Raw genomic sequence first — 24,364 nt, 5'->3', positions numbered from 1 at the left:
ACATTTGTGTAAACAGTAAGCAATGAATATAATGTCAAGTATTTCATAAAAGTACTGATCATGTCAATAAATTAGGACAGTGATAGTGATTTTATAAGTTTGCATTGTTTTCAAAGAATGTTAAAACACAGTGAAAGGCATTCTAGGGATTATCTCTCAATTTACACTTTTCCCCAAAGCATTTACTCACTTCTACTTGGAAAAAAATAGAACTTCTCAATTTAATTTAAAAACAAAAACAAAGAACTACCACCAGGACTGAAGAAAAAGAATAACTCCTTGGGGTAAAAACATGCCAAATCGGGCTTCCCTGGTGGCGCAGTGGTTGAGAGTCCGCCTGCCGATGCAGGGGACACGGGTTCGTGCCCCGGTCCGGGAAGATCCCACATGCCGTGGAGCGGCTAGGCCCGTGAGCCATGGCCGCTGAGCCTGCACACCCGGAGCCTGTGCTCCGCAACAGGAGAGGCCACAACAGTGAGAGGCCCGCGTACCACAAAAAACAAACAAACAAAAAAAAAAACATGCCAAATCACCAAGTTAATGTTTTCTTTAAAACATAAAAAAGAACAAGCAATCTTGCAAATCTTTATTTAACCCATTTAGCAAAAATTAGGCAATTTTAGATTCCTAATGCAGTCATTTCCAACAATGGTAGTAAGAGCTGCCATATCTTGAAAGTAAGATTATATGGATTCTCTTTATTCTATCTTCAGAGTTCATGAAAGCATCTTTGACTTACTTGGTTTAGTCTTTTAAAAATTAATACAACAATGGTAATTTAACTATGATCCTATCATTGAACCTCTGAAGTTTTGTATCCCCTAGTTGAACCCCATAAAAACCACACATACTATATACCCTTATCTTAGTTTTATCCAAGAAATGAGACCTTTCTTATTTGGAGGGAAGAAGGAAGAATTCATCCAGTGGGCTAGAGAAGATGCACTTACATGAAATAACACAAGTTTAGCATACACTTTCTCCCAGTAACCTGTTTCACAATCACCAACTACTTAATTCTAAATTCCTTTTGCTTTGTCCAGTAGTTTTTTTGTTTTTGTTTTTTTTACAATTCAAATATACACATTATTTTACAAGCATGTATTGGCTTTGAAACCAAGATTCCAATCCATAAATTTATCTAAATCTAAGCCATTAATAATCATAAAAATGCAAGGTTTATGAAATACATAAAACGTTAGATTACAGACAAAAACTAAGTTACTCATAAGGTTACCAAGTTGAGTTCTTAAGAAATTAACAGACGTAATTCATGAGGTACTACCCTATGACAAAGATTTAGTCACTTTCTGCAGAAGTTCTGAAATTTGTGAAGCTAAAAAAGAAAAGTGTTTGTGAACTTTGTTCTCCTACACAGGAGAGCAGCATCACTAACCGTCTATGTATTACGAGATACAAAAAACACTTGAATTTTTTTTTAAACGAATGTTAGCTGTGAAACAAACACATGCATACATACTTTGGGAGCAGTTCATTTTATTACAGCTTTTTACTCTTGATCTGACTTTAGAAATGTACAGCATCAAAATGGTATTTTATCAAAGACGACTAAATTCTTGAAATTGCTCCTCACTCTGTTACACACAATAGCAACCCACATTTTATTTCCAATTCAAACAATAAATAAACTCACTGGGATCTTTATTATTGTTCACAGTATGTAATATATGCAAATCAACTAAGAAAAATCTATTTCAAACATCTTCAAGACTCAAGAAAAACAAACACCATTACATGTTTTATCATTTTATTAGGAATAATTCCAAATGGGTTATGAAGAAAACTTATTGAGTCTGATGAGTTTTCCAAAACTCTTAATGAAGACATGTTCACCAACAAACAATAAAACATCAGCAGAACTATCATATACTGGGCCAAGAGTCAGGCTGATACCAAAAGCAACATGCAACATAAAAAAGATACAATATAAAGGAAGACAATCTGCTGAGTATTAAAAATCATCTCAATATGAACTCTTTGCAACTAGCACAGAACTAATTAGCTATCAAATCCAAACCACACCAAGGTAAGCTTGGCTGATGGAAGCCAGGAGTTAATAATGGGAGGGAAATATAAGTTCCTCAGTGCAAAAGATCTGAATAGTGTTTTGGAGCATTTCCCTGGCTGGTACAAGCAGTATTAAAAAATCTTTTTTGGCAAGGGAGAAAAATAAATACAAATGGAATGCTACATTTTTTAAATCAGCAGACTGTCCCAGGAATGATAAACGTATCAGTAAAGTAGCAAGGGGATAACTTTAAAACATTATTTGTTGTGGGCTCAAAAAAACATTCAAAATGGATTTATTTAAAGGTGTCACATTAGCTATGTCCAGGCATTTAGGCTTAAGGGAAGTAAAATTAAAAGAGGACAGTTTTTTTCCCCAAGTTAAGAGAATCTCTTTAAAACCAAGCATATTGCTAAATGGCAACATTATACTTGGTAAACAATAATTGGCAACAAAATAAGTTTAAACACTGTAATATTCTGCCCAAACCAGTCCCACATATTGTTTAAAAACCAAGATGCAAACTAATTTTGTTGTAACAAGCCTAGACCAATTCTATCAAACATGTCCTTGGTTAGATATCCAGTTTCATTTAACGTTTTGAAAGCTCATTTGACAGCCAGTCAAGTCCCTCATACAGACCGGTTCCTTGTGTAGCACAAGTGGCTTGAACATACCACTGTAAAGAAAGGACAATAAGAAAACACTTGATTAATATAACCAGTGTTTAAAATTCCTTACTCAGAAAATTATTTTCCAGGGGTATTAGTGAGCAGGTGCCATAAATGTATAGAGAAAAAGGAAAAATACATAAAGCCATAGGAACTAAAGTTGTAAATGTGTTAAAAGTATATTTCACAAATGATTAATTTTGTATTTAATGATCTCAGTAACTGTATAGATTAGAACTGTTCTCCCACCTCTTGCTTCTCACAAAACTCCTCTCATATCTAAAGCTACTACTACCCATTCATTACATTTAACCAACTACTACTTAATCTGAAAAGAAAATTCACGGGAAGATTAGTAACTAATAAACTACCCACCTGGTCCTTATGATGCTCTTGTTTCCCACAAAACTAAGTTCAGAGTAGAAGAGGCAAAATTTTGAAAGAGTAGGGATTATTGATATTTTAGAGGCAAGCTTTTTCGGGAGTTTCACTATCTTTAGTCTCATGTACCCCCACAAGTTCCAATCTTTAAAATGTTTATGAATATTATCTTCAGTAACTGTATGAAATGCCATGAAAAGTTTCAAATACCAAGAAAAAGACCTAGAAAGCAATTTAATTACCTTTTAGGGATGGTTTATTAATTTTCTTTACTGACCAGTTTTATTTTGCCTTAAAATAAAGACCTTGCTTTAATGTTGCAAAGTCACTTCAAGTCTACCATATGCTGCCAATTATTACTTTAATACCAAGGACCCCAATAACCTAGAAGGCTGGGAAAAAGGCATGAATTCATATCCTCACAGCATGGAAAATTGCATCATTTACAGTCTGTCTTATTTAAATTGGGCTGGGACATCTTAAACAGTGTATACAGTTATTGCCACACCACAGTTTCACCTTGTTGACAAGTTAATGAAAAACTACTGTAAGGCACAAACCGTAATAATAGTTTGTGATATCATCTTTATAAATAAAACAATATATTGTATTTCGCCAATATTTAAACCACTGATCTCAAATGGTAAAGCTATTGGAGAGCAAGTAGATATTTTTTATAATTTTAAACTCAAAACTTGTTTAACATCATAATTACAGGTCCCTCCACAAGCTCTTAGTGCTACCACACACACAGTACAAAATATTATCTAAAATATGGCTGCTATGGCTTCCCTGGTGGTGCAGTGGTTGAGAGTCCACCCGCCGATGCAGGGGACATGGGTTCGTGCCCCGGTCCGGGAAGATCCCACGTGCCGCGGAGTGGCTGGGACCGTGAGCCATGGCCACTGAGCCTGCGCGTCCGGAGCCTGTGCTCCGCAACGGGAGAGGCCACAACAGTGAGGGGCCCGCGTACCACAAAAAATAAAAAATAAAAAATGTTAACAAAAGTCAAACGAAATAAAGATATTTAAAACCTTTGGATCCTTAAAGGATATATATTAAAAAGTTTAAGAATGGAGAAGATATCAACGTACTTTAAAGTTGAATACAACATTTACAAAGGTTTGAAATAAAGCCTGAAAGGGCTCATTTTTATATAAGCAAGAGTCTCTTACTGTAGTGTTTTCTGTTTTTTGCTTTTGGCTGTGCTGCCAGGCATGCGGGATCTTAGTTCCCCAACCAGGGATCGAACCCGTGTCCCCTGCATCGGCAGGCGGACTCTAAACCACTGCGCCACCAGGGAAGCCCTCCTGTAGTTTTTTAAATGATGTGCTCATCATCTATTTCAAAGGGGACAATTAACTAATAAATGTTTAAACTAAATATCAGCTTAAACAATTATGCTAATAATCTAATAGTCAGGAGATTAATATGAAACTCCAAAAACTTACTGTTCTGTTACGAAGAGACTGAAGACCTAATTTATCTGTCATTTCACTAATGGCCATAGCATTCGGCAAATCCTGTTTGTTTGCAAAAAGCAGCAACACAGCATCTCGCAGCTCATCTTCCTGAAGCTGAAAATAAAGACATTAACAACTACCAAACTGGAATCCAATTATTGTAACAAACTAAGTAAAACAGACTTCCTACGTATGTACATCATTTATTCAACATTAAATACATTATCAAACATCAAATCAATAATCATACACCTTCAAGTAAAGCAAAACTATTTTCCAAGTCAATCATCCTATACTCCGTTAAGGTAAATCATTCATTCAGTCTTGATGATAATCCATGGAGGGTCAGGATTGGCAAGGACCAGAAACACACATGGGAATAAACATTTATGGCAGGATCTTATGGTACTCAGTAGTAAACATACTTAGACGATGATTCTTTTTGGACTTTTATCCTTTCCAGCCAGTTGGATCCAACGACAGTGGGAAAACAATACAGTGATTAGGGCATTAGTAGTATCATGTAAAATACAAGAATTATACCAAGAGCAGAAGCCGGTGGGAATGAAATACTGATATATGACACAACACTTGGAAACTTATGCTAAGTGAAAAGAAACAAAAAGTTTAAAAAGGTAACAAAAGACCACATATTTTATGCAGGTAGGGTAGAATGGGGGAAGGAATGGGGAACAAATGCTAATAGTTATAGGATTTCTTTTTGGAGGTGATGAAAATGTTCTAAAATTCAATTGTGGTAATGATTGTACAATTTTGTATACCAGAAACCACTGACTTGTACATTTCAAATGAGTGAAGTTATGGTATGTGAACTATATCTCAATAAAGCGGTTTACAAAATAAAAAAAAGAGTAGAAGGGGTAATAGTTAACTGAGACAAAAAAAGCACCAGTTACACACATACTGGCACAATGGTTTTACAAACTGCACTCCAGTCTTAGGAGCACTGAATGAGAGTATTTCAGTAAATATTTTATACCTACAAGTCTGAAACCATGACAACGCTCCTCTAGCAAAGTTCCTCAACAATTTTCCCCCTCAGGATTTTTAACAGTATGAACATATGAAAACATTTATCCAATATTTGGCAAGGCCAAAATGCCACCATCAACCAAAATGCCACATGCCTTAGGTGGAATTCTTTTACCATGGTTGCTATTATGTAACATTCTGAAGTATATTTTATAGGTATAGTATAGAGAAAACTGAACCCAATGACCTTGGGAACAAGGGATTTGAACCAGGATTCCTAGGTCACAAAAGCTTCAAAACTGGAGATTTTATAACTAGAAAATAAAAGACCGGACTAAAGTAAAAATCCTCAACCAGAGATATGCATCAAAATCACCCATGGAGCATTCTACAAACAAACTGGGCCTTCCTCCCAACTTACTGAAGTAACTGCTCATCCATGAGTTGTTTTAAAAGCTCTACAGGAGATTTTTATTTGCAGTCTTAAGAACTTGTGATAATATATAGTTTTTCAAGGTTCTTTCTAGCTCTAAAAAGTTGATTTATGTAATCAAATTACAGTTAAAATGTACCGACCACTAACACCACCACTATCACCCAGAAAAACATATCTTGGAAATGATAAATTTAAAAACTATTCTCACCATTTTCTGCAGCTCTTCTGCTCCTTCCTGAATTCTTTCACGATCATTGCTATCTACCACAAAAATAAGACCCTGAAATAAATTAAAAGTTAAATTTAAAGCACACACTAAATATGAAACCTAAGTACACAGGCAGCAAAACCACATCAAGAGTTAATAACATGTTAGGAAGAAAGTCTCCTTACAAAAAAAAAAAAAGGAAAAGACAGGGCATTACAGATTTGAGCACTATTTGTTATTTTAACTTATCAATGTTATTTCCAAAAGAAAATCTACCTCTTAACAACTGATCACTTTTTTCAACTATGCTAAGAAGAATAAATTCTATACCTTTCCCCTACCTTTGCACATTTAAATGCAGGTAAGTAGAAGTAACAAAATGGCCACAAAGTGGGCACAAAAGGAAAAACAACAATCCACAGATCCTAAGGATTCATGAATTTACTAATTGAATTACCTTATTCAAAAGCATGCACAAAATGAAACTAAAAAAAGAAGCGGAAGGAGTGCACTACAGTAGCTTTTATATAGTTCATCAGGAAAAGAGAGTCTTGCTCTAGAATGCTGCCTGCCAGCTCTAGAATCAGGAGAAGAAAGTCTTCAGCAAAATATATCAAGAAAAATTCAAGGCTGACTTGATCGAATAAGAAATTCTTAACAAAAAGGAAGGTAGTAACCATTCTTAAAGATATTCAAATATTAGAATTTTATACTACAAAAGAAGTGGAATTGGGAAGGAATTAATTGAATTAAGACTCTTCCAAAAACTTTCAAATGGGAAAGTATAAAATTTTCAGTTAGAGAGAGACAGGGCAGATGAATTTTATAGCTTTGTTAAAATCTATTCCTATTACACTAAAGTATATTCTTTAGTATATATACTAAAGTATTATTTTCCCCACAACCCTGACCCCTAAAGTATTTTTAATCATTTGTCACTTTATCATAAACTGTGTTGTACCACTACTGATTTGTGTAAGTCACCAGATTAAATCCACTGAGGGATTAATCCCCTCAGTATTACCATAGTACTGAGCTTGCCAGGGTACTTAATAATTATTTTAGGCTACGGTCATTAAATGACATAATTTTTTTTGGTCTAAAAAACTTGAAACCCATTTCCTTTATCTCTGCAGGAAATCTTAATTTTTAAACATCCTACCCTTTGAAAAAAATTTTGGTGCTCTCAGAGCTAGTATGGCATAGTGGGAAGATACCAAATTCAATGCTTATTAGTTATATAAATTACCTAATCCTTGAACATGCCTCCTCTTCTATAAAATAAAATACCACCAATTTTTTAAGCCTATTTTTAAACATAATCATAGAGGTATAAAAGAATGAAGCATTGTCCTTGGCATATCACGGGCATTTAGTAAATGTCTCCTCCTTTTCCTCCCATCCCCAAAACCACTCTTATTTAGAACCTACTTCTCTAGAAGAGGTAATGCCTCTAAAAGGGATCTAATTTTATCTAGACTACTAACAATCCGTTTTTATCGTTTTAAGATGCAAATAACACTGTCAGTCCCAAAGTAACATTACTGAGAGGGAGGATTATTTGAGAAATTCTAAATTATTCACTTCCTGGGACAGCACAATCAAGAGTCTACGTAGAAAAGCTAGGATTCTAAAGATAGCTACTCTAAGAAAAGATTACTTAAAAGGCCAAATATTTAGAACAGGAAAATAATTTGAATTATATAATGAGGTAAGAGGAATTTACTACAATAAACACTGTGTCCTGAATTGCTAATAAAAGTTAGAAGCATGGTTAAATGGAATAATTAGTTTCTTTTAAATTTTACAGCTAAAAGAACCGATCATGAGTGCTGCAAAAGACAGCTTTAATAGCTTAGCTGTGATTACATCCAGCAACCTTGATGTAAAGCTTTCTCCGGCAGCCTTGAAGTCCCTAGGAAGTACTTGGATTTCTGTGGGGTTTTAAGATTTTTTTTAATTTGGACCATTTTTAAAGCCTTTATTGAATTTGTTACAATATTGCTTCTGTTTTACGTTTTGGTTCCTTGGCCATGAGGTATATGGGATCTTAGCTCCCTGACCAGGGAATGAACCCACACCCCCTGTATTGGAAGGCAAAGTCTTAACCACTGGACCGCCAGGGAAGTCCCAGAAGTACTTGGACTTTTGATTCTAAGGTGGTCCACAGAGGCCAGGAATGGGTCTAATTGCAAGTTAAAGTAAATTAAAAAGCATTCTAAACAAGTCTAGGGATAAAAGCAGTGTTACCCTTGGTCAAGAATTAAAGGCTTAAAAATAAAAACATGGAAACAACCTATATGCCCATCGACAGATGAATGGATAAAGATGCAGTGCATATATACGATGGAATATTACTCAGCCATAAAAAAGAATGAAATAATGCCATCTGCAGCAACATGGACAGACCTAGAGATTATCATACTAAGCGAAGTCAGAAAGACTAAAACAAATACCATATGATATCACTTATATGTGGAATCTAAAATACGACACAAATGAACATATCTACAAAACAGAAACAGACTCACAGACATAGAGAACAGACTTGTGGTTGCCAAGAGGGAGGAGGAATGGGGGAGGGAAGGATTGGGAGTTGGGATTAGCAGATGCAAACTAGTATACATAGGATGGATAAACAACAAGGTCCTACTGTATAGCACAGGGAACTATACTCAATGTCCTGTGATAAACCATAATGGAAAAGAATATGAAAAACAATACATGTATGTATAACTGAGTCACTGTGCTGTACAGCACAAATTAACACACTGTAAATCAACTATACTTCAATAAAATTTTTAAAAATAAAATAAAAAGAATTACAGGCTTAGGATTAGCAGTTTTACTTCATACCTAAATGTATTTAAAAAGCGTGTTCCCTAAGTGAAATGCCTATGACTTACTTTAAAATAATCCAAATGGTGAAATACATTATAAAGGAGTACTGATTAAAGAATACTGGCCATATCCTAATAATTGAAGTTGGGTAATATCATAGATATGTGGGCGCTTATTATGCTATTCTCTACATTTGTATACATTCAAATATTTCCATAGTAAAGTTTTTAAAAGCATGTAACTCATATCAAAACATCTTTCCTAACCACAGCTTTGTTAATGAACAGAAACATTTTAATTTTTAAATAAAAAAGTATGCCTCTTACTTAACATGACATGCTACTTAAACCTGGTTGTTCCCGCCACTCACCTAGGGTATTCACTGCCACCCGGTGGCAATAAACGTCACTTGTCTACAATGTTATAAGAGCTGGAGATCAAGAAAGACATCTGTACATCTTAAACATATGAAGTGCTTCTAACCTCATACATTATTTTAAAAAAATTTTATCAATTCCAGTAGTAAACAAAAAATGATAAGAAACCTCTCGTGGTAGAAAACACCAGAGGTGGGAACTACTTGAATAAAAAATGTAAAACAAGAACCAGCTCTCCACTCTTAAGTCATTCCAAGCTTCAGTTTCCTCTTATATAAGAGTTAGACAACCACAGTAGTTCTCAAGAGGGAGCAATTTTGTCCCCAGGAAATATTTTGCAATATGTGGAGATATTTTTGGTTGTTGCAACTGGATTGGGTGGGGGAGACTACTGCTGGCAACTAGTGTGTAAAGGCCAAGAATGCTGCTAAGCATCCTACAATGCAAAGGAGAGCCCTCCCCTCACTCAATGACAAAGAATTAACCAGTCTGAAATGTCAACACTGCTGCTGTTGAAAAACCCTGTACTAGATAGAGCCTTGCTATTCAAAGTAAGGTTCCAAACCAGCAACATCAGCACCACCACCTGAGAACTTGCTAGACATGAAGAATCTCAGGCCTTACTCAGCCAGGTCCCACTGAATTGATCTGTATTTTAACAAATACCCAGGTGATTCATATGCAGATTAACATCTGAGAAACACTACTGATGTCTAGTTTATATCCCCAGAGATTCTTTTTTTTTTTAACATCTTTATTGGAGTATAATTGCTTTACAATGGTGTGTTAGTTTCTGCTTTATAACAAAGTGAATGTTATACATATGTTCCCATATCTCTTCCCTCTTGCCTCTCCCTCCCTCCCACCCTCCCTATCTCACCCCTCCAGGCAGTCACAAAGCACCTAGCTGATATCCCTGTGCTATGCAGCTGCTTCCCACTAGCTATCTACCTTATGTATATATGTCCATGTGTATATATGTCCATGCCTCTCTCTCGCTTTGTCACAGCTCACTCTTCCCCCTCGCATATCCTCAAGTCCGTTCTCCAGTAGGTCTGCGCCTTTATTCCTGTCTTACCCCTACGTCCTTCATGACATTTTTTTTTCTTAAATTCCATAAATATGTGTTAGCATACGGTATTTGTCTTTCTCTTTCTGACTTACTTCACTCTGTATGACAGACTCTAGGTCTATCCACCTCATTACAAATAGCTCAATTTCATTTCTTTTTATGGCTGAGTAATATTCCATTGTATATATATGCCACATCTTTATCCATTCATCCGATGATGGGCACTTAGGTTGTTTCCATCTCAGGGCTATTGTAAATAGAGCTGCAATGAACATTTTGGTACATGACTCTTTTTGAATTATGGTTTTCTCAGGGTGTATGCCCAGTAGTGGGATTGCTGGGTCATATGGTAGTTCTATTTGTAGTTTTTTAAGGAACCTCCATACTGTTCTCCATAGTGGCTGTACCAATTCACATTCCCACCAGGAGTTCAGGAGAGTTCCCTTTTCTCCACACCCTCTCCAGCATTTATTGTTTGTCGAATTTTTGATGATGGCCATTCTGACTGGTGTGAGATGATATCTCATTGTAGTTTTGATTTGCATTTCCCTAATGATTAATGATGTTGAGCATTCTTTCATGTGTTTGTTGGCAGTCTGTATATCTCCTTTGGAGAAATGTCTATTTAGGTCTTCTGCCCATTTTTGGATTGGGTTGTTTGTTTCTTTGTTATTGAGCTGCATGAGCTGCTTGTAAATTTTGGAAATTAATCCTTTGTAAGTTGCTTCATTTGCAAATATTTTCTCCTATCCTGAGGGTTGTCTTTTGGTCTTGTTTATGGCTTCCTTTGCTGTGCAAAAGCTTTGAAGTTTCATTAGGTCCCATTTGTTTATTTTTGTTTTTATTTCCATTTCTCTAGGAGGTGGGTCAAAAAGGATCTTGCTGTGATTTATGTCATAGAGTGTTCTGCCTATGTTTTCCTCTAAGAGTTTGATAGTGTCTGGCCTTACATTTAGGTCTTTAATCCATTTTGAACTTATTTTTGTGTATGGTGTTAGGGAGTGATCTAATCTCATACTTTTACATGTACCTGTCCAGTTTTCCCAGCACCACTTATTGAAGAGGCTGTCCTTTCTCCACTGTACATTCCTGCCTCCTTTATCAAAGATAAGGTGACCATATGTGCGTGGGTTTATCTCTGGGCTTTCTATCCTGTTCCATTGATCTATCTTTCTGTTTTTGTGCCAGTACCATACTGTCTTGATTACTGTAGCTTTGTAGTATAGTCTGAAGTCAGGGAGCCTGATTCCTCCAGCTCCGTTTTTCGTTCTCAAGATTGCTTTGGCTATTCGGGGTCTTTTGTGTTTCCCCAGAGATTCTGATTCAAGTGGTCAGGTGTTATGATCAGGGCTTTGGGATTTTTAAAACTCCCCAGGTAATTTTAATGTGCAGTCAAATTTGAGAATTCCTGCTCTACAGAATCACTAAGGTCTCTACCATGCCAGCATTATACATACTACATGATAATATAAAAATCATGTACAAATCAACAGAGCAGATTTACCTTAATATATTTTTTCTTAATGTATTTTAATAAAGTAAACACTTAACTGGGTTAAATGAAGGGCTATTAATTGTATTACATTCATTTAAAACTACAATGACAGAAAGTTATACAGATCTTACTTCCTAAACTAAGAATGAAACCAATAGAACCACTGAAGAAACATCTAATTCAACCCTGAGAACCACCCCACCTCATCTTCCAAAATATTACTACGATAATTATGTAACTCTTCCACCCTAAGTTATTTAGCCTACAAAGGCATGAATGAGAGAGTCCACTGAAGAACATGGAAGTAGTGATAAGAAGAATGCCAACTCATGGAGTAAACACCAATATCCAAGTAAACAGTATATATTAACATAAACTTTGGAACATGAAACATATAAATAAAAGTTATAAAAATGTATAGCATTCCTAACTTACCTGGGTATTTTGGAAGTAATGCCTCCAGAGAGGCCTAATTTTATCTTGACCACCAACATCCCATACTGTGAAACAAATGTTCTTATATTCTACTGTTTCCACATTAAAACCTATAGAGAAAAAAGAAAAAAAAAGTTTGCTGCGCACAATGTCATTCAGAAAATAAATCCCTTTATTGTGGAATTCTCCCAGAATTGCTTTTTTTTAAAGTCCTAATAGATAATCAACAAACGTAAAAGCCCAAGACAGTTACAATGATGGCTATATGTCATTGTATATTTGTCCAAACCCAAAGAATGTAGGACAACCCTAAGGTATATGGACTTGGGGTGATTACGATGTGTCAATGTAGGTTCATCTACTGAGTGATGCTGACAATGGAGGAGGCTATGCACGTGTTGGGGGAGTGGATATATGGGAAATCTCTGCAGTTTCCTTTCAATTTTTCTGTGAACCAAAAACTACTCTGAAAAAAAAAATAGTCAGAATTAAACTATATTCTATTTTACTTTATAATACATTATTATGATATAAATTAAAATCACTGTAAACTTTCTTACCAATGGTAGGAATGGTGGTGACTATCTCTCCTAACTTCAGTTTATACAGAATGGTGGTCTTGCCAGCAGCATCCAACCCAACTAGAAAAAGACATTTCAGATTTTAAATCTAGACCAAAAGCACACATTAAGAAACAATTTTACAACAAATTTTTATTTTGAAAGCAAAAGCTGACTGGTCAAGGCACAAATGAGTTAGAAATGAAATCGTCTCATTTCTGATTCCCAAAGGCAACACCTCCTACAAAAGCCTTTCCATTTTTCTTTCTAGACCTAGAGAGACAGCACAAGGTCTAATCTCAAGATCTGCTTTGCCACACAATAGTTGAATGGCTTTAAACAAATCACTTTGGGAAAGAGGCCAGAGAAATCAGCTATAAAATAAGGGGACTAGATCAAGTAATCTAAGATCTCTTCCAATTCAAGTCCTCATTAATTCTATGAACTACTACCATTTTTAATAACACAAATTATAGGGCTTCCCTGGTGGCGCAGTGGTTGAGAGTCCGCCTGCCGATGCAGGGGACACGGGTTCGTGCCCTGGTCCGGGAAGATCCCACATGCTGCGGAGCGGCTGGGCCTGTGAGCCATGGCCGCTGAGCCTGCGTGTCCGGAGCCTGTGCTCCGCAACGGGAGAGGCCACAACAGTGAGAGGCCCGCGTACCGCAAAAAAAACAAAAAAAAAACACAAATTATAAGTTGAATCAGAGAACACATAAAAACAAATTAAGAACTATCTTTAAGATTCAAAAACTCAATTTCCTTTAATATAACAAGCAAATTTTAGGTAAAAGGTCTTGATGCTAGGGGAAAAAATATATATGTAAGAAAGGAAGATGAGGCCAATTTTACCCCTACCTAAATCCATTTCAACATCACATGTGCAGAAATGATAACAAAAGACTGGTTAATTTGGGTTGTAAAGAAGGCCTTGTCATATTCATCTCCAATATAATGTCTAAATTCTTAAAATAATTCCTTTGAGGCAGGCAGATATAAGTAGGGAGGAATGTACTTGTTTCCAAAACAAAAAAAATCCATACTACAACAAGAAGGTATAGAAGAGGGTGAAAAGCAAATTAAATGTTTAAGTATGAATCTCTGAAAAGCTGCATATTCTACATTGTTTGTTAAAGCCTTCATAAATGGAAGGTCAATATCTAAAAACCTCACTGAATATTATTGGTCTAAGGATATCACATTTGGCCACCTAGATTAACACTATCACAGATTTTGAAATCAATTCAACCGAGTATTGATTTAAGCAAGGATAGTTTTTCGTGTTTCTTTGTTTTTTAAGGATAGTTTTGTTGTTGTTGTTTAGTATTTATATCAGAGCATGACTTAGCACAGGAAACCCTTGCTTAAAAAAAAAAATCTCCCTCGAGACTCAGGCATTTTATGCTTTCTTACTCCTCTATCCTCTGATCAAACTCTGTTCCCCACTTCTTCATACCGAGATTGTTTATTCTGTCCAAAATACTATGACACTTCCTAGTCAGAACGAGTAGCCCCCTCACTCACGGGCATAAGAAAAACCGACTGTTAACAGGAACTGTTTTATGTTTTAACTATAGAACAGAAGAGCAAACATATCAGAAAACATAATTCTAAAAATATACAAAGAAACAAAAGCAGCTACCTTAGAGTTTGGCATCTTTAATAAAAATATAGAAAATGAGGAGGTGAACAACAGGATATTTTCATTGTTAGAAAAAGCTAAGTCCCTTAGAGCCTAAGTCCTCCTCAGGAGATTTTGATCAAATTTTAAAATAAAGCAAAATTCACCTTTAGCTAAGTCCAAATGCCATTAGCCCAGGTAGGAAGAACTGAAACTGAAATAATGATTACAAAAAACACTTGTGTTAAGTTTTGAGAACTAAGGTACACACCAGTCCTCACTGGTGGTCCAACTTGACCTCAGACCTTAGTTTAAAAAAAACGTAGGGCTTCCCTGGTGGCGCAGTGGTTAAGAATCCGCCTGCCAATGCAGGGGACAGAGGTTTGAGCCCTGGTCTAGGAAGAGCCCACATGCCGCGGAGCAACTGAGCCCCTGCACCACAACTACTTAGCCTGCGAGTCACAACCACTGAAGCCCGCATTCCACAAGAGAAGCCACCACCATGAGAAGCCAGCGCACCGCAACAAAGAGCAGCCCCCGCTCGCCGCAACTAGAGAAAGCCCGTGAGCAGCAACAAAGACCCAACGTAGCCATAAATATATAAATAAATTAATTAAATAGTGTTGTATAAATGCAAACCAGAAGGTTTTTTTAAAGGTATTTCTATTGTGAGATTTAAGATGCACAAATTAATGTATATCATCACTCATTATATAGTTCCTCACTCAAAAATATGTTGGTCTAACAATTCTGTGCCCATTTAGTGATTTCTTAAGTATGTATTTCCTTACTGTTGCAATATTTGGCAATGAAATTTCTCCACAAAATGAAACTATAACCAATTCTCAACTAGCCAAGATAAGACTCTAATCTGTACAGTCCAGTAACGTCCTCCCCTCCCTCTCACCCTCATAAACAAGTCACTGTTTTGAAAGATATACTGGAATTACTTGTTCTCCTTGACTGGACCTGCACTTTAACCAGAGTGTTAAAAGCAGCAAAACTTTCCCCAAAATCTTTGCCAATCATTAAAAAGTATGTCTACCAAATTAAGGCAGCAAGAAATACTTATATTTTAAGTTTTAAAATTAGATTCCAATTATCTCAACTTGGAGAAACAACCAAACGCAGAAAAGAAAACGACTGAGAATAAAACAGTATATTTTCAGTTAAGTTTCAGTTAGGATATTTTTCTTCATGTTTTATCTCTCAAATTTTCTATAAGGAAGCTTGAAAAAAACTTCATAATTTTTCAATAATTAAAAATTGAGTGCTTATTGTGTTCCAAACACAATACTAGGTGATTCCATACATTTTGTAATTTAATTCTCACAATAACTCTCCATTTTTCAGATGCAACATCTGAGATTCAGAAACATCCCCAGAATCACAGGAGTAGTAAAACAGATTTTAAAACCCTAGGTCTTTTGGAGAAATTAGATACATATATAGCTGTGGGAATGGAAAATGGTGTAGCTGCTTTGAAAAAGTTTGTCAGTTCCTCAATATGTTAAACATAGTTAACAACGACCCAACAACCCTATTCCTAGCTTATCTACCCAAGAAAATTAAAAACATATGCCCACACAAAAACTTTTCATGAATGTTCACAGCAGCATAATTCATAAGAACCAAAAAGTGGAAACAACTACATTTCCATCAACTGATGAATGATAAACAAAATGTGGAATATATCCATACAACAGAATTACTATTCAGCCGTAAAAAGGAATGAAGTACTGATACATGTTATAATATGGATGAATCGTGAAAACACGCTAAGTGAAAGAAGCCAGACACTAAAGGCCACATATTGTATGATTCTGTTATATGAAATATCCTGAATAAACAAGCCCATAGAAACAGAAAGCAGAAGAGTGGTTGCAAGAGGGAGGGGTGAGGAGGGGAGTGACTGCTATCTTGTGTGGGGTTTCTTTCTGGGCTGATGAAAATGTTCTAGAATTAAGACAGTGGTGGGAGTTCCCTGGTAGCCTAGTGGTTAGGATTACGGGCTTTCACTGCCCCGTGGTCCAGGTAGATCCCCAGTCCCGCAAGCTGTGCGGTACCGGGGAGGGGGACAGTGGTAATGGTTACACAACTTTATGAATATACTAAAAACCACTGAACTGTACACTTTTAAGGAATAGTATGTGAATTACATCACAATTTTTTTTTAATTAAAAAGAAACAATCCTAAGTCTGATGCCAGAGCTCTCAAATAGTATTCATATATTGCCATCCTGCCCTTAGGGTTTTTTGGTTGACACACACTATCTTAATATTTTATCTAATTCCTCAGAGGTTTGACCATCAAAACTGAAACTGAGGCTACCAGATGTACAGAAAAACTATAATGACCTTGAGTTTTGCTTCTACCTAACAGGTCAGGAGTATCAGCACTTTCATCAACGTGTTAATTAACAGCAAATTATCAGCCTCTGATAGTCATACTTTATAATAATGCAGGAGGGTACACCTAAGGGTGGTTGTATCAACTTCTAATGGCATGAAGCTAAGGATTTTTGCCTTTTCTACTGTTTACCTATATCACATAACTAATCAGAAGACACGCCCCCCCCTTTTTTAAAGGCTGGCAATTATGTTTTCAACTAATGACCTAAGAAGATGGTCATAATAAACTAAGTCAAAAGGACTACAATTTTGGAGAAACAAAAACCTCCTCTTAAAGGCTGAGAGTAAATATAACAAATATTAAAAGTGGAATGGTGGAATGATAAGAAATTATCACTTTATTGTTTTTCATGTTTTCTAAATTTAATAAGGACATTATTTTTAGAATCAGGACCAAAAATTTAAAATTAAATAGTAAATGTATTTATAAAATATGCTAGGAAAAAAGTATGAGATACCACTCACTTTAAAATATTGTTAGTATTTTTCAAATTGGGAAAAGATCCTTTCCTCCAAAACCTCTCTGGTCCCAAAAAGCCACTGTCACATGAAAGACAACACAAAACTACATTGGTATGTATTAGCAATCTTTTCGAAAGCAATACTTTCTCAGCTTTTCAACGGGCAAGAACTTGCAAGTTCAAAGAGAGGAGAATTAGTATTTCCTCTACAGAACATATTGTTTCAAATATAAACAAAATTTGGGCAGTCATTTACCAAAATTACATCTCACCACAGATATGGAGATCAGACTTAAAACAGGATAATGACGGACTACATGAGAAATCTAAGGTGAAAACTGGTCATCTTTGAATTTAAGCTCAATAATATCATTTACAAGATTTTTTTCTGTAAAACTACAAAATTTCTGTGAATCTATAGTTTAAGTGATGTTACATTTGATACATTGTGTTGATTTTAAATTTTTTTTTTTTTTTTGCGGTACGCGGGCCTCTCACTGTTGTGTCCTCTCCGGTTAAGGAGCACAGGCTCCGGACGCGCAGGCTCAGCGGCCATGGCTCAGGGGCCTAGCCTCTCCGCGGCATGTGGGATCTTCCAGGACCGGGTCACGAACCCGTGTCCCCTGCATCGGCAGGCGGACTCTCAACCACTGCGCCACCAGGGAAGCCCGATTTTAAATTTTTTAATTAGGGAATTCCCTGGCGGTCCAGTGGTTAAGACTCCATGCTTCCAACACAAGGGACGTGGGTTCCACCCCTGGTCGGGGAACTAAGATCCCGCATGCCTCACAGCACGGTCAAAAAGAAAAAAAAATTTTAATTAGTTAACATAAGCTGCAACTTCAAACACCTTTTAAAATTACTTTAACTTTTAGGAAAGTGTGTACAAATAAAATTTAAAACTTCTCCAACAGTAATTTGGCAAACCAGATTCAATAGCTAACTGCTATCTTTCAACAACATTTTAAAATGGTCACTGACTCAAGAAAGCATGAATTTTACTAAGCCATATAAAGGAAAAGGAAGAACACATGCCTGTCAAAGAAAATTAATATGGAAAAAACAATCATTAATTGGTAATTCTAAACTAGGATAGGGGCAGACACATTAAGAGTGATCTATTATATATGCTATCACTCATAAAGCTAGATATAAAAATCTAAGAATGATCAAACCCCCAAATCACCTATTTCACTATCCATACACATATTCTCCATAAGGTTATACTTCCTTTGATGAGTTACCATAAAAGGTGACCTTGTGACTAACCTGTTTTTAATCAAGGAAACCTAATTATCCTAAGTTAAAGTGCAAAACAAGAACAGCAAACCTGAGTAATAAAACATTTAACATGAATGAATAATTTCAAATCATGACTTCTATTCCCTGCACAAATGCACAAAGTTACTTTTCTTCTTCCATTTTCTATCAATCATTTCTGGGGAGTAAAGGAGAGAAATGCTTCCCTAATATAGTAAATATATGAAAGTGCTTATAGCGTATATAATTCTACCTTTCTTCTCCCTCTGAAACTGTCAGCCGTCACAAAAAACTAGTGAAATGAGAAACAACAATTTACAAAAAATCTTAAGTAAAATACTACACATTACATTTCAAATATAACACACTACACTTCCAGGAACAGAACCACGTACTAGCTAATCTCTTTAAGGAACAGGCTGGAAATCATTTAGCACAGTCCAAAGTTCTCCCAGTGACTTCAGATCCTTTTTTAGACGGTCGATTTTCAGGCACTTTTAAAGAGTAAATAATATGTTTACCCTGCTAAAATAATTCTTTTTCATAATTGAAACCTGACAAACTTTGAAAGAGAAAACATTTTCATTTATCTTTGTGAATGAATTATCAACAATTGTTTCATGGATTGTGAATAAGCTGCAATAAGAGGAAAGTGAAAAAAGAACCAAATGTGCACACCCTTTATCTTCACATACCTTGAAATACTACTGAACCTTGCTTTGGGAAACTTTCAAATAAAACCTCCCCCACTGCACTTCTCTAGAAAACAAGCTAATGAACCAACAAAATTCAATGTTTAAAGTTAGCGAGGCTAATTATAGCATTATTTAGGTCCATGGAGCTTAGCTGTGATGTAAAGACTACTCACAGTACTATGAGGGAGGCATTGCTTACATCACTCAAGTGACAAGCCCCTTCTCCCTCAGCAGAGCGAAAAACCGACCCTAAAAAGCAATTTTTAAAAAGCCCATTTTCCATAAGAATTTTTTAAAAACACCCTTGTAATTACTGCTTAACAAGGCCTCCCTAAAGTTATGCGTCAAGATGTTCACTTACTGAAAATCTGTCACCGGCTTAAAAGAATTAGTTTCTAAGCCTTTTTTTTTTCATTAAACTTTAGCCAGCTGTATAAAAACTGCATAGTTTTAAAAGCAAAGGGAGTAAACCAAATATATTTAGCCCTTGAGAGTGGCCAAACGAAACATTCATGATAAACTCAGTTTTCAGGAACATTAATAAGGAAAAGAAAAAAAATATGAGGCGGAATCCTGAGCGAAGCAAAGTTTAGCGAAGTGAGCGCTGAGGACTCCGGACTCTACTGAAACCGTGGGTGCTCCCCTGCCACCGCACTGGGCCCGGTCACTTCCTGCCCCGGCCGGCTCCGGGCTCTCGGCGACCGCTCGCTCACACACCATTGGAGTGTGCAGAGTGTGTACACGGGGCAGAAAAGGGGAGGAGGAAGGCTGGAATCGCTCGGCCTCCCTCCCGACCGTTGCCCACACCCGGGGAAGAAGGGAGCCAGATCGCACTCACAGAATGGGCCTCGCCAGTATCTTTCGGGTTCGGCAAGATCCGACAGTTCGCTACTCTCACATCTCCGCCAAACTGTGTCGGGCTTTCAATAAGACCACGAAGAGAAAGCCAAACCCAGAAGGAGGAAACCTTGCCCGCGGCCCCGTTCCAGCCTCTTCGACAGATCTCGGGCGACCGCCCACCCTTCGCCCCATTGTTCCCCCTTAAGAATTCCTCCCGACCCCCAGCCCGCCGCCCCTCCCCCACCACAGCTGACGGGGGGTAAAAAAACAGGCCCCGAGGCCGCCCCAAGCGTAGAGACTCGGCCGCCCCACCAGGGCCTGGCCTCTTCCCTCGGGCCCTGACTCACCCATCAAAATGCGCATCTGCTTCTTGCCGAAGAGACGGGAGAAGAGAGAGGAGATGGTGAGGCCCATGGCGGTAGTGGCACTTGCGATGGGCAGAAGCAGAAGGGGTTTGGCGCGACCCCGAGCCTTCTTTCACGCTCCCGGCAAACTCAGGGAGGAAAGAGGAGCTGAGGGCCGCAGGGACGGCTCGCCAGCCGATGTGTAGGACGGAGCTCCCCTCCGGGAAGGAATTAGCGGGGTGATGACCTGCTTGACGACTGGCGGGGCTGCTCCGGCTCTGGCGTTAAATCTTCGGCTATGCCACGTCACGCGGCAGCCGCGGCGACTCCGGCAGCGGCCCGGCCCCTCCAACGCGGACAGAATCGCGTCACCGTCGCCCCATCCCCCTGCGCTTCCGGCGCTGCCCGAACCAGTGCGCCTGCGCACCAGGGGAATTGGCCATCTTCGCTGACTTGCGCCGCTGGCCGGCGTCACCCCCCCGGACGTGGCTCCTGGAGTTGGGCGAGGCCAGTCACCCCTGTGTAAAGGGCGACGGACACGGTCCCACACTGCCTCGCTTCATCACGTCCAATCAGACTCAAGGAGGGACGTTTCTGCGCAGAGAAATGCATCCTGGCGGTTGTATTCCTTGCTTCCGGAAAGGCTGGCTGTGCATTATGGGTTCGGTAGTGAACCTCCGTTCTTTCCGCCTCTTCAAGGGAACGCGCGTAGGGGATTTCCTGCTCTAAGAAGGTACGCGGTTCACGCACGGGACCACACACTTGCCCTAATGGAGGGGTAAAAACGGGCCCTGCTTTCCCAAGAGATAACTTGTTAAAAGCTGACGTGCAGGGGCAGAGGCTGTAGCAACCCCATATGAAGCTAGGCCTAAACACCTCGGTCCCCACGCCAGGTTATACTGAAGATCCCTAATCCTTTGTCGGAACAAGAGAACTCCGAGACATTTTCGTCGACTATTGAAGCTTTTTAAGAGAAGCCAACGGGGAAGGCTTTTCTTGTATCTCTTCTCTCCCAGAAGAAGCATGGAAGATTTATTCCCGATGTTAAGAAAGTGGAAAGCCTCCTCACTTAAAAAATATTTACGATCTTAGTGTTTTCCTGACTACAAAATAAAGTATACATCTTGTTTAAAATACATGTCTACACATATATCCGTAAGTTCCCCACAGTCTTCGCCTCCTACATACTTCCTCCATACTGTTGGTGCAGTTTAGGATTAGTAGCACCCCCGACCAGCACCCTTATGCTGGTTAAGTCATGCTCACCCACCTTTCAGATCTCTTTAGAGTTTAACTCCCTGGGAAAATACATTCTTCACCTCCTAAATTACTCAGGCTCAAAAAAATCATAACTGCTCTTCACAGTTATGATTTCACATTTAATATTACTATTGACAACCCTCTTCCCCTCTCCCACTTGTCTGAAAACTCTGTAAGGCCGGCCTCTAGCCCGTTTTTATATTACGTTGTTTTCGCTGGGCTTGGCACACCGCGAAACTCACATATGGTTGAATGATAGAGAGATAGCTGAATAAACTATGGTGTATCCATTACTGCTCCTGAGAATACTCTCAGGAGTTAAAGGAATGTAGAACTATAAATTCTAATGAAAAGATCTCCGAGATACAGTTACTGAAAAAACACCAAATAATGACTAAGTACCGTGAAGGAATATAAAAATGTAGATTTCACCCGGGGTGGGGTGTGTGTGTGTGTGTGTGTGTGTGTGAATGCAGAACAATAACTTTCAAGTAGAATCTGCAGTAATGATAGTTACTGGTTACCTGTCTAACCTGTGTGGAGCGAGGAGGGCACCTTCCCCAGAGTGAGGGAACCTAGTTTGGGGGTGGTAGTCAAAAGAGCTTTATCTATACTTTTAAAAATCCGCTTTATTGAGATATAATTTACATGCAACAAAATTCACCAATTCTAAGTGTACAATTCTATGAATTTTAACAAATGTATACAGTAGTGTAGCCAACACCATAATCATGATATTAATCATTTATATTACCCCCAAAAGTTCTCTCATACTCCTTTGTAGTCGTTCTCTTCCCTCACTTCAAGCCGCTGGCCAACCACTGATGTGCTGTCACTATAGACTTGCCCTTTCCAAATTTCATGTAAATGGAATACTGCAGTATGTAGTCAGTCTTCTGTGTGTGGCCTCTTTCTCCTAGCCAAATGATTTTGAGATTCATCCATGTTATAGCATGTACCAATACTTTGTTCTTTTTTATTGCTGAGTAGTATTCCATTGTATGGATATACTACAATTTCTTTATCCATTCATCAATTGATGGCCCATTTGGGTTGTTTGAAGTTTTGGACTTTTATGAATAAAACTGAACATTTGAGTACAAGTGTCTGTGAATCTGTATTAACTTATTTTTACAAGATGAATTTATTCATGCACTTATGTAATTTAAAAAATAATCTTTTAATTCAACGAATAAGTTCACCACTGTTTGACGTTTATTCTTCCAGATTTTACTCTCTGAAATATTAACATCCCTTTATAAATATTAATGGGATTTTATACTGCTAAGCAACTCCTTTTTCAATTTACTAATATACTGTGGCCATTTTAAAATATAAGTACTTACAGATTTAACTCATTCTTTTTAAGGGTTGCATTTCATTGTATACATGTAAGATAACTTATTTAACTGATCTATCAAATTGTAAAACATGAATTTCTTTGATCAAAATTCCACTTTCAATAATCTATGGTACCAAAATTTCCCTCAAGCTTCCTACGTAATACTTTTAAGATGTTCAATGTTCATTAAAGCACTGTAATGGAGAAAACTGGAAACATTATTTAAAATAAATAAATATATTTTTTTGGCCGTGCAGCTTGTGTGATCTTAGTTCCCCGACCAGGGATTGAATCCATGCCCTCAGCAGTGAAAGCGTGGAGTCCTAACCACTGGATGGCCAGGGAATTCCCAAAACAAATATTTAAATACTCCTTTGTTTCTTTTCCTCACTGGTCACTAGTCCAGACATTCCAATTTTGCTTTTGCTTTCTGCAATTTTATGAGTTTACGCCAGTAATAAACGAAGACAGTTATTAGACCCATTGCCAGGATAAAGATTTAATATCTTTTCCTAATAGTGCTATCCTAGGCGATTCTGTAGTTGCTTATTCCAGCTGGTGCATTCTGCAGGATGGGGTTGAATAAGATAAGAAAAACCTGCGAAGTTTCAAAAAGAGTAAGCTTTATATTGTTGAAGTCCTACTGAGTAAAACTACATTTCGTAGAACTACCCTTCAGAAACTGTCATTTCTCAGGAGTGACCCTGAGCAATCAAAACCAAAACCTTCTTTACTCAGGTGGATAAGGTAAAGCCACTCACAGATTCCAGTCGGTTTATTCTGCCCTGCCCCCCTTTTTTAAAATTTCCAAATGTTCCAATAATATTCTTAAGCAAAGTGAAATTAAATTTCAATTAAATATACAACATTTGAAGAACAGGGAAATGCAAAGGGTAAGCAACTGATTTTTGCACTCAGATTTTTAAAAGCAACTTAATAGACATGTTTATTAATTTCTGGTGTGCAACAAAATGCTATTTGATTTTGTAATAACAAAGTCTATGCAATTACCTGAGAGATCCACATATTTTCCCAGAATTTGACTTAAACGGAATTATAGACTATATCTCCCTTTTTGAGAAGAAAACTTCCTTTTCACTGGAAATACGTATAAAGAGTTGCTTAGCAGTTGAATAACTTAAAATTGCATTTTGGAAGCTTGCTAGAT

At 37.5% G+C, this 24,364-nt stretch overlaps 1 protein-coding gene, 1 long non-coding RNA gene and 1 pseudogene across 2 annotated transcripts; 1 reads left to right on the top strand and 2 right to left on the bottom strand.

The window, feature by feature from the left end:
• Positions 1 to 1,751: 1,751 nt before the first annotated feature.
• ARF4 (ADP ribosylation factor 4) lies at positions 1,752 to 21,057 on the bottom strand. Its single transcript, XM_004267946.3, has 6 exons — positions 20,598 to 21,057; positions 12,962 to 13,042; positions 12,402 to 12,511; positions 6,182 to 6,253; positions 4,533 to 4,658; positions 1,752 to 2,708 (listed from the first exon to the last, which is right to left on the bottom strand). The coding sequence occupies exons 1-6, from the start codon at positions 20,662 to 20,664 to the stop codon at positions 2,622 to 2,624; spliced, it is 543 nt and encodes a 180-aa protein (XP_004267994.1). The 5' UTR covers positions 20,665 to 21,057; the 3' UTR covers positions 1,752 to 2,621.
• On the bottom strand, positions 14,245 to 20,591 carry LOC117200690 (uncharacterized). The gene is made up of 2 exons (XR_004482337.2): positions 20,249 to 20,591; positions 14,245 to 19,007 (listed from the first exon to the last, which is right to left on the bottom strand). It is a non-coding gene; the product is annotated as an uncharacterized LOC117200690 (long non-coding RNA).
• Positions 20,837 to 24,364, top strand: part of LOC117200666 (ATP synthase F(0) complex subunit C2, mitochondrial-like) — a 19,127-nt pseudogene continuing 15,599 nt past the window's right edge.

The sequence above is a fragment of the Orcinus orca genome, chromosome 10 (assembly GCF_937001465.1).
Source record: "Orcinus orca chromosome 10, mOrcOrc1.1, whole genome shotgun sequence".
NCBI classification, from domain to species: Eukaryota; Metazoa; Chordata; class Mammalia; order Artiodactyla; family Delphinidae; genus Orcinus; species Orcinus orca.
The sequence above is the reverse complement of the archived record's forward strand: the minus strand, read 5'-3'. Positions and strand labels throughout refer to the sequence as shown.

Bases quoted from the DNA above. Each gene is read 5' to 3' on its own strand.
- ARF4 (XM_004267946.3), bottom strand. From the start codon at position 20,664: ATGGGCCTCACCATCTCCTCTCTCTTCTCCCGTCTCTTCGGCAAGAAG. The intron at 12,512-12,961 runs GTAAGAAAGTTT...TTTTCTCTATAG, and splicing joins CACCACCATTCCTACCATTG to GTTTTAATGTGGAAACAGTA. The intron at 6,254-12,401 runs GTAAGTTAGGAA...AATTTATTTCAG, and splicing joins ATTACTTCCAAAATACCCAG to GGTCTTATTTTTGTGGTAGA.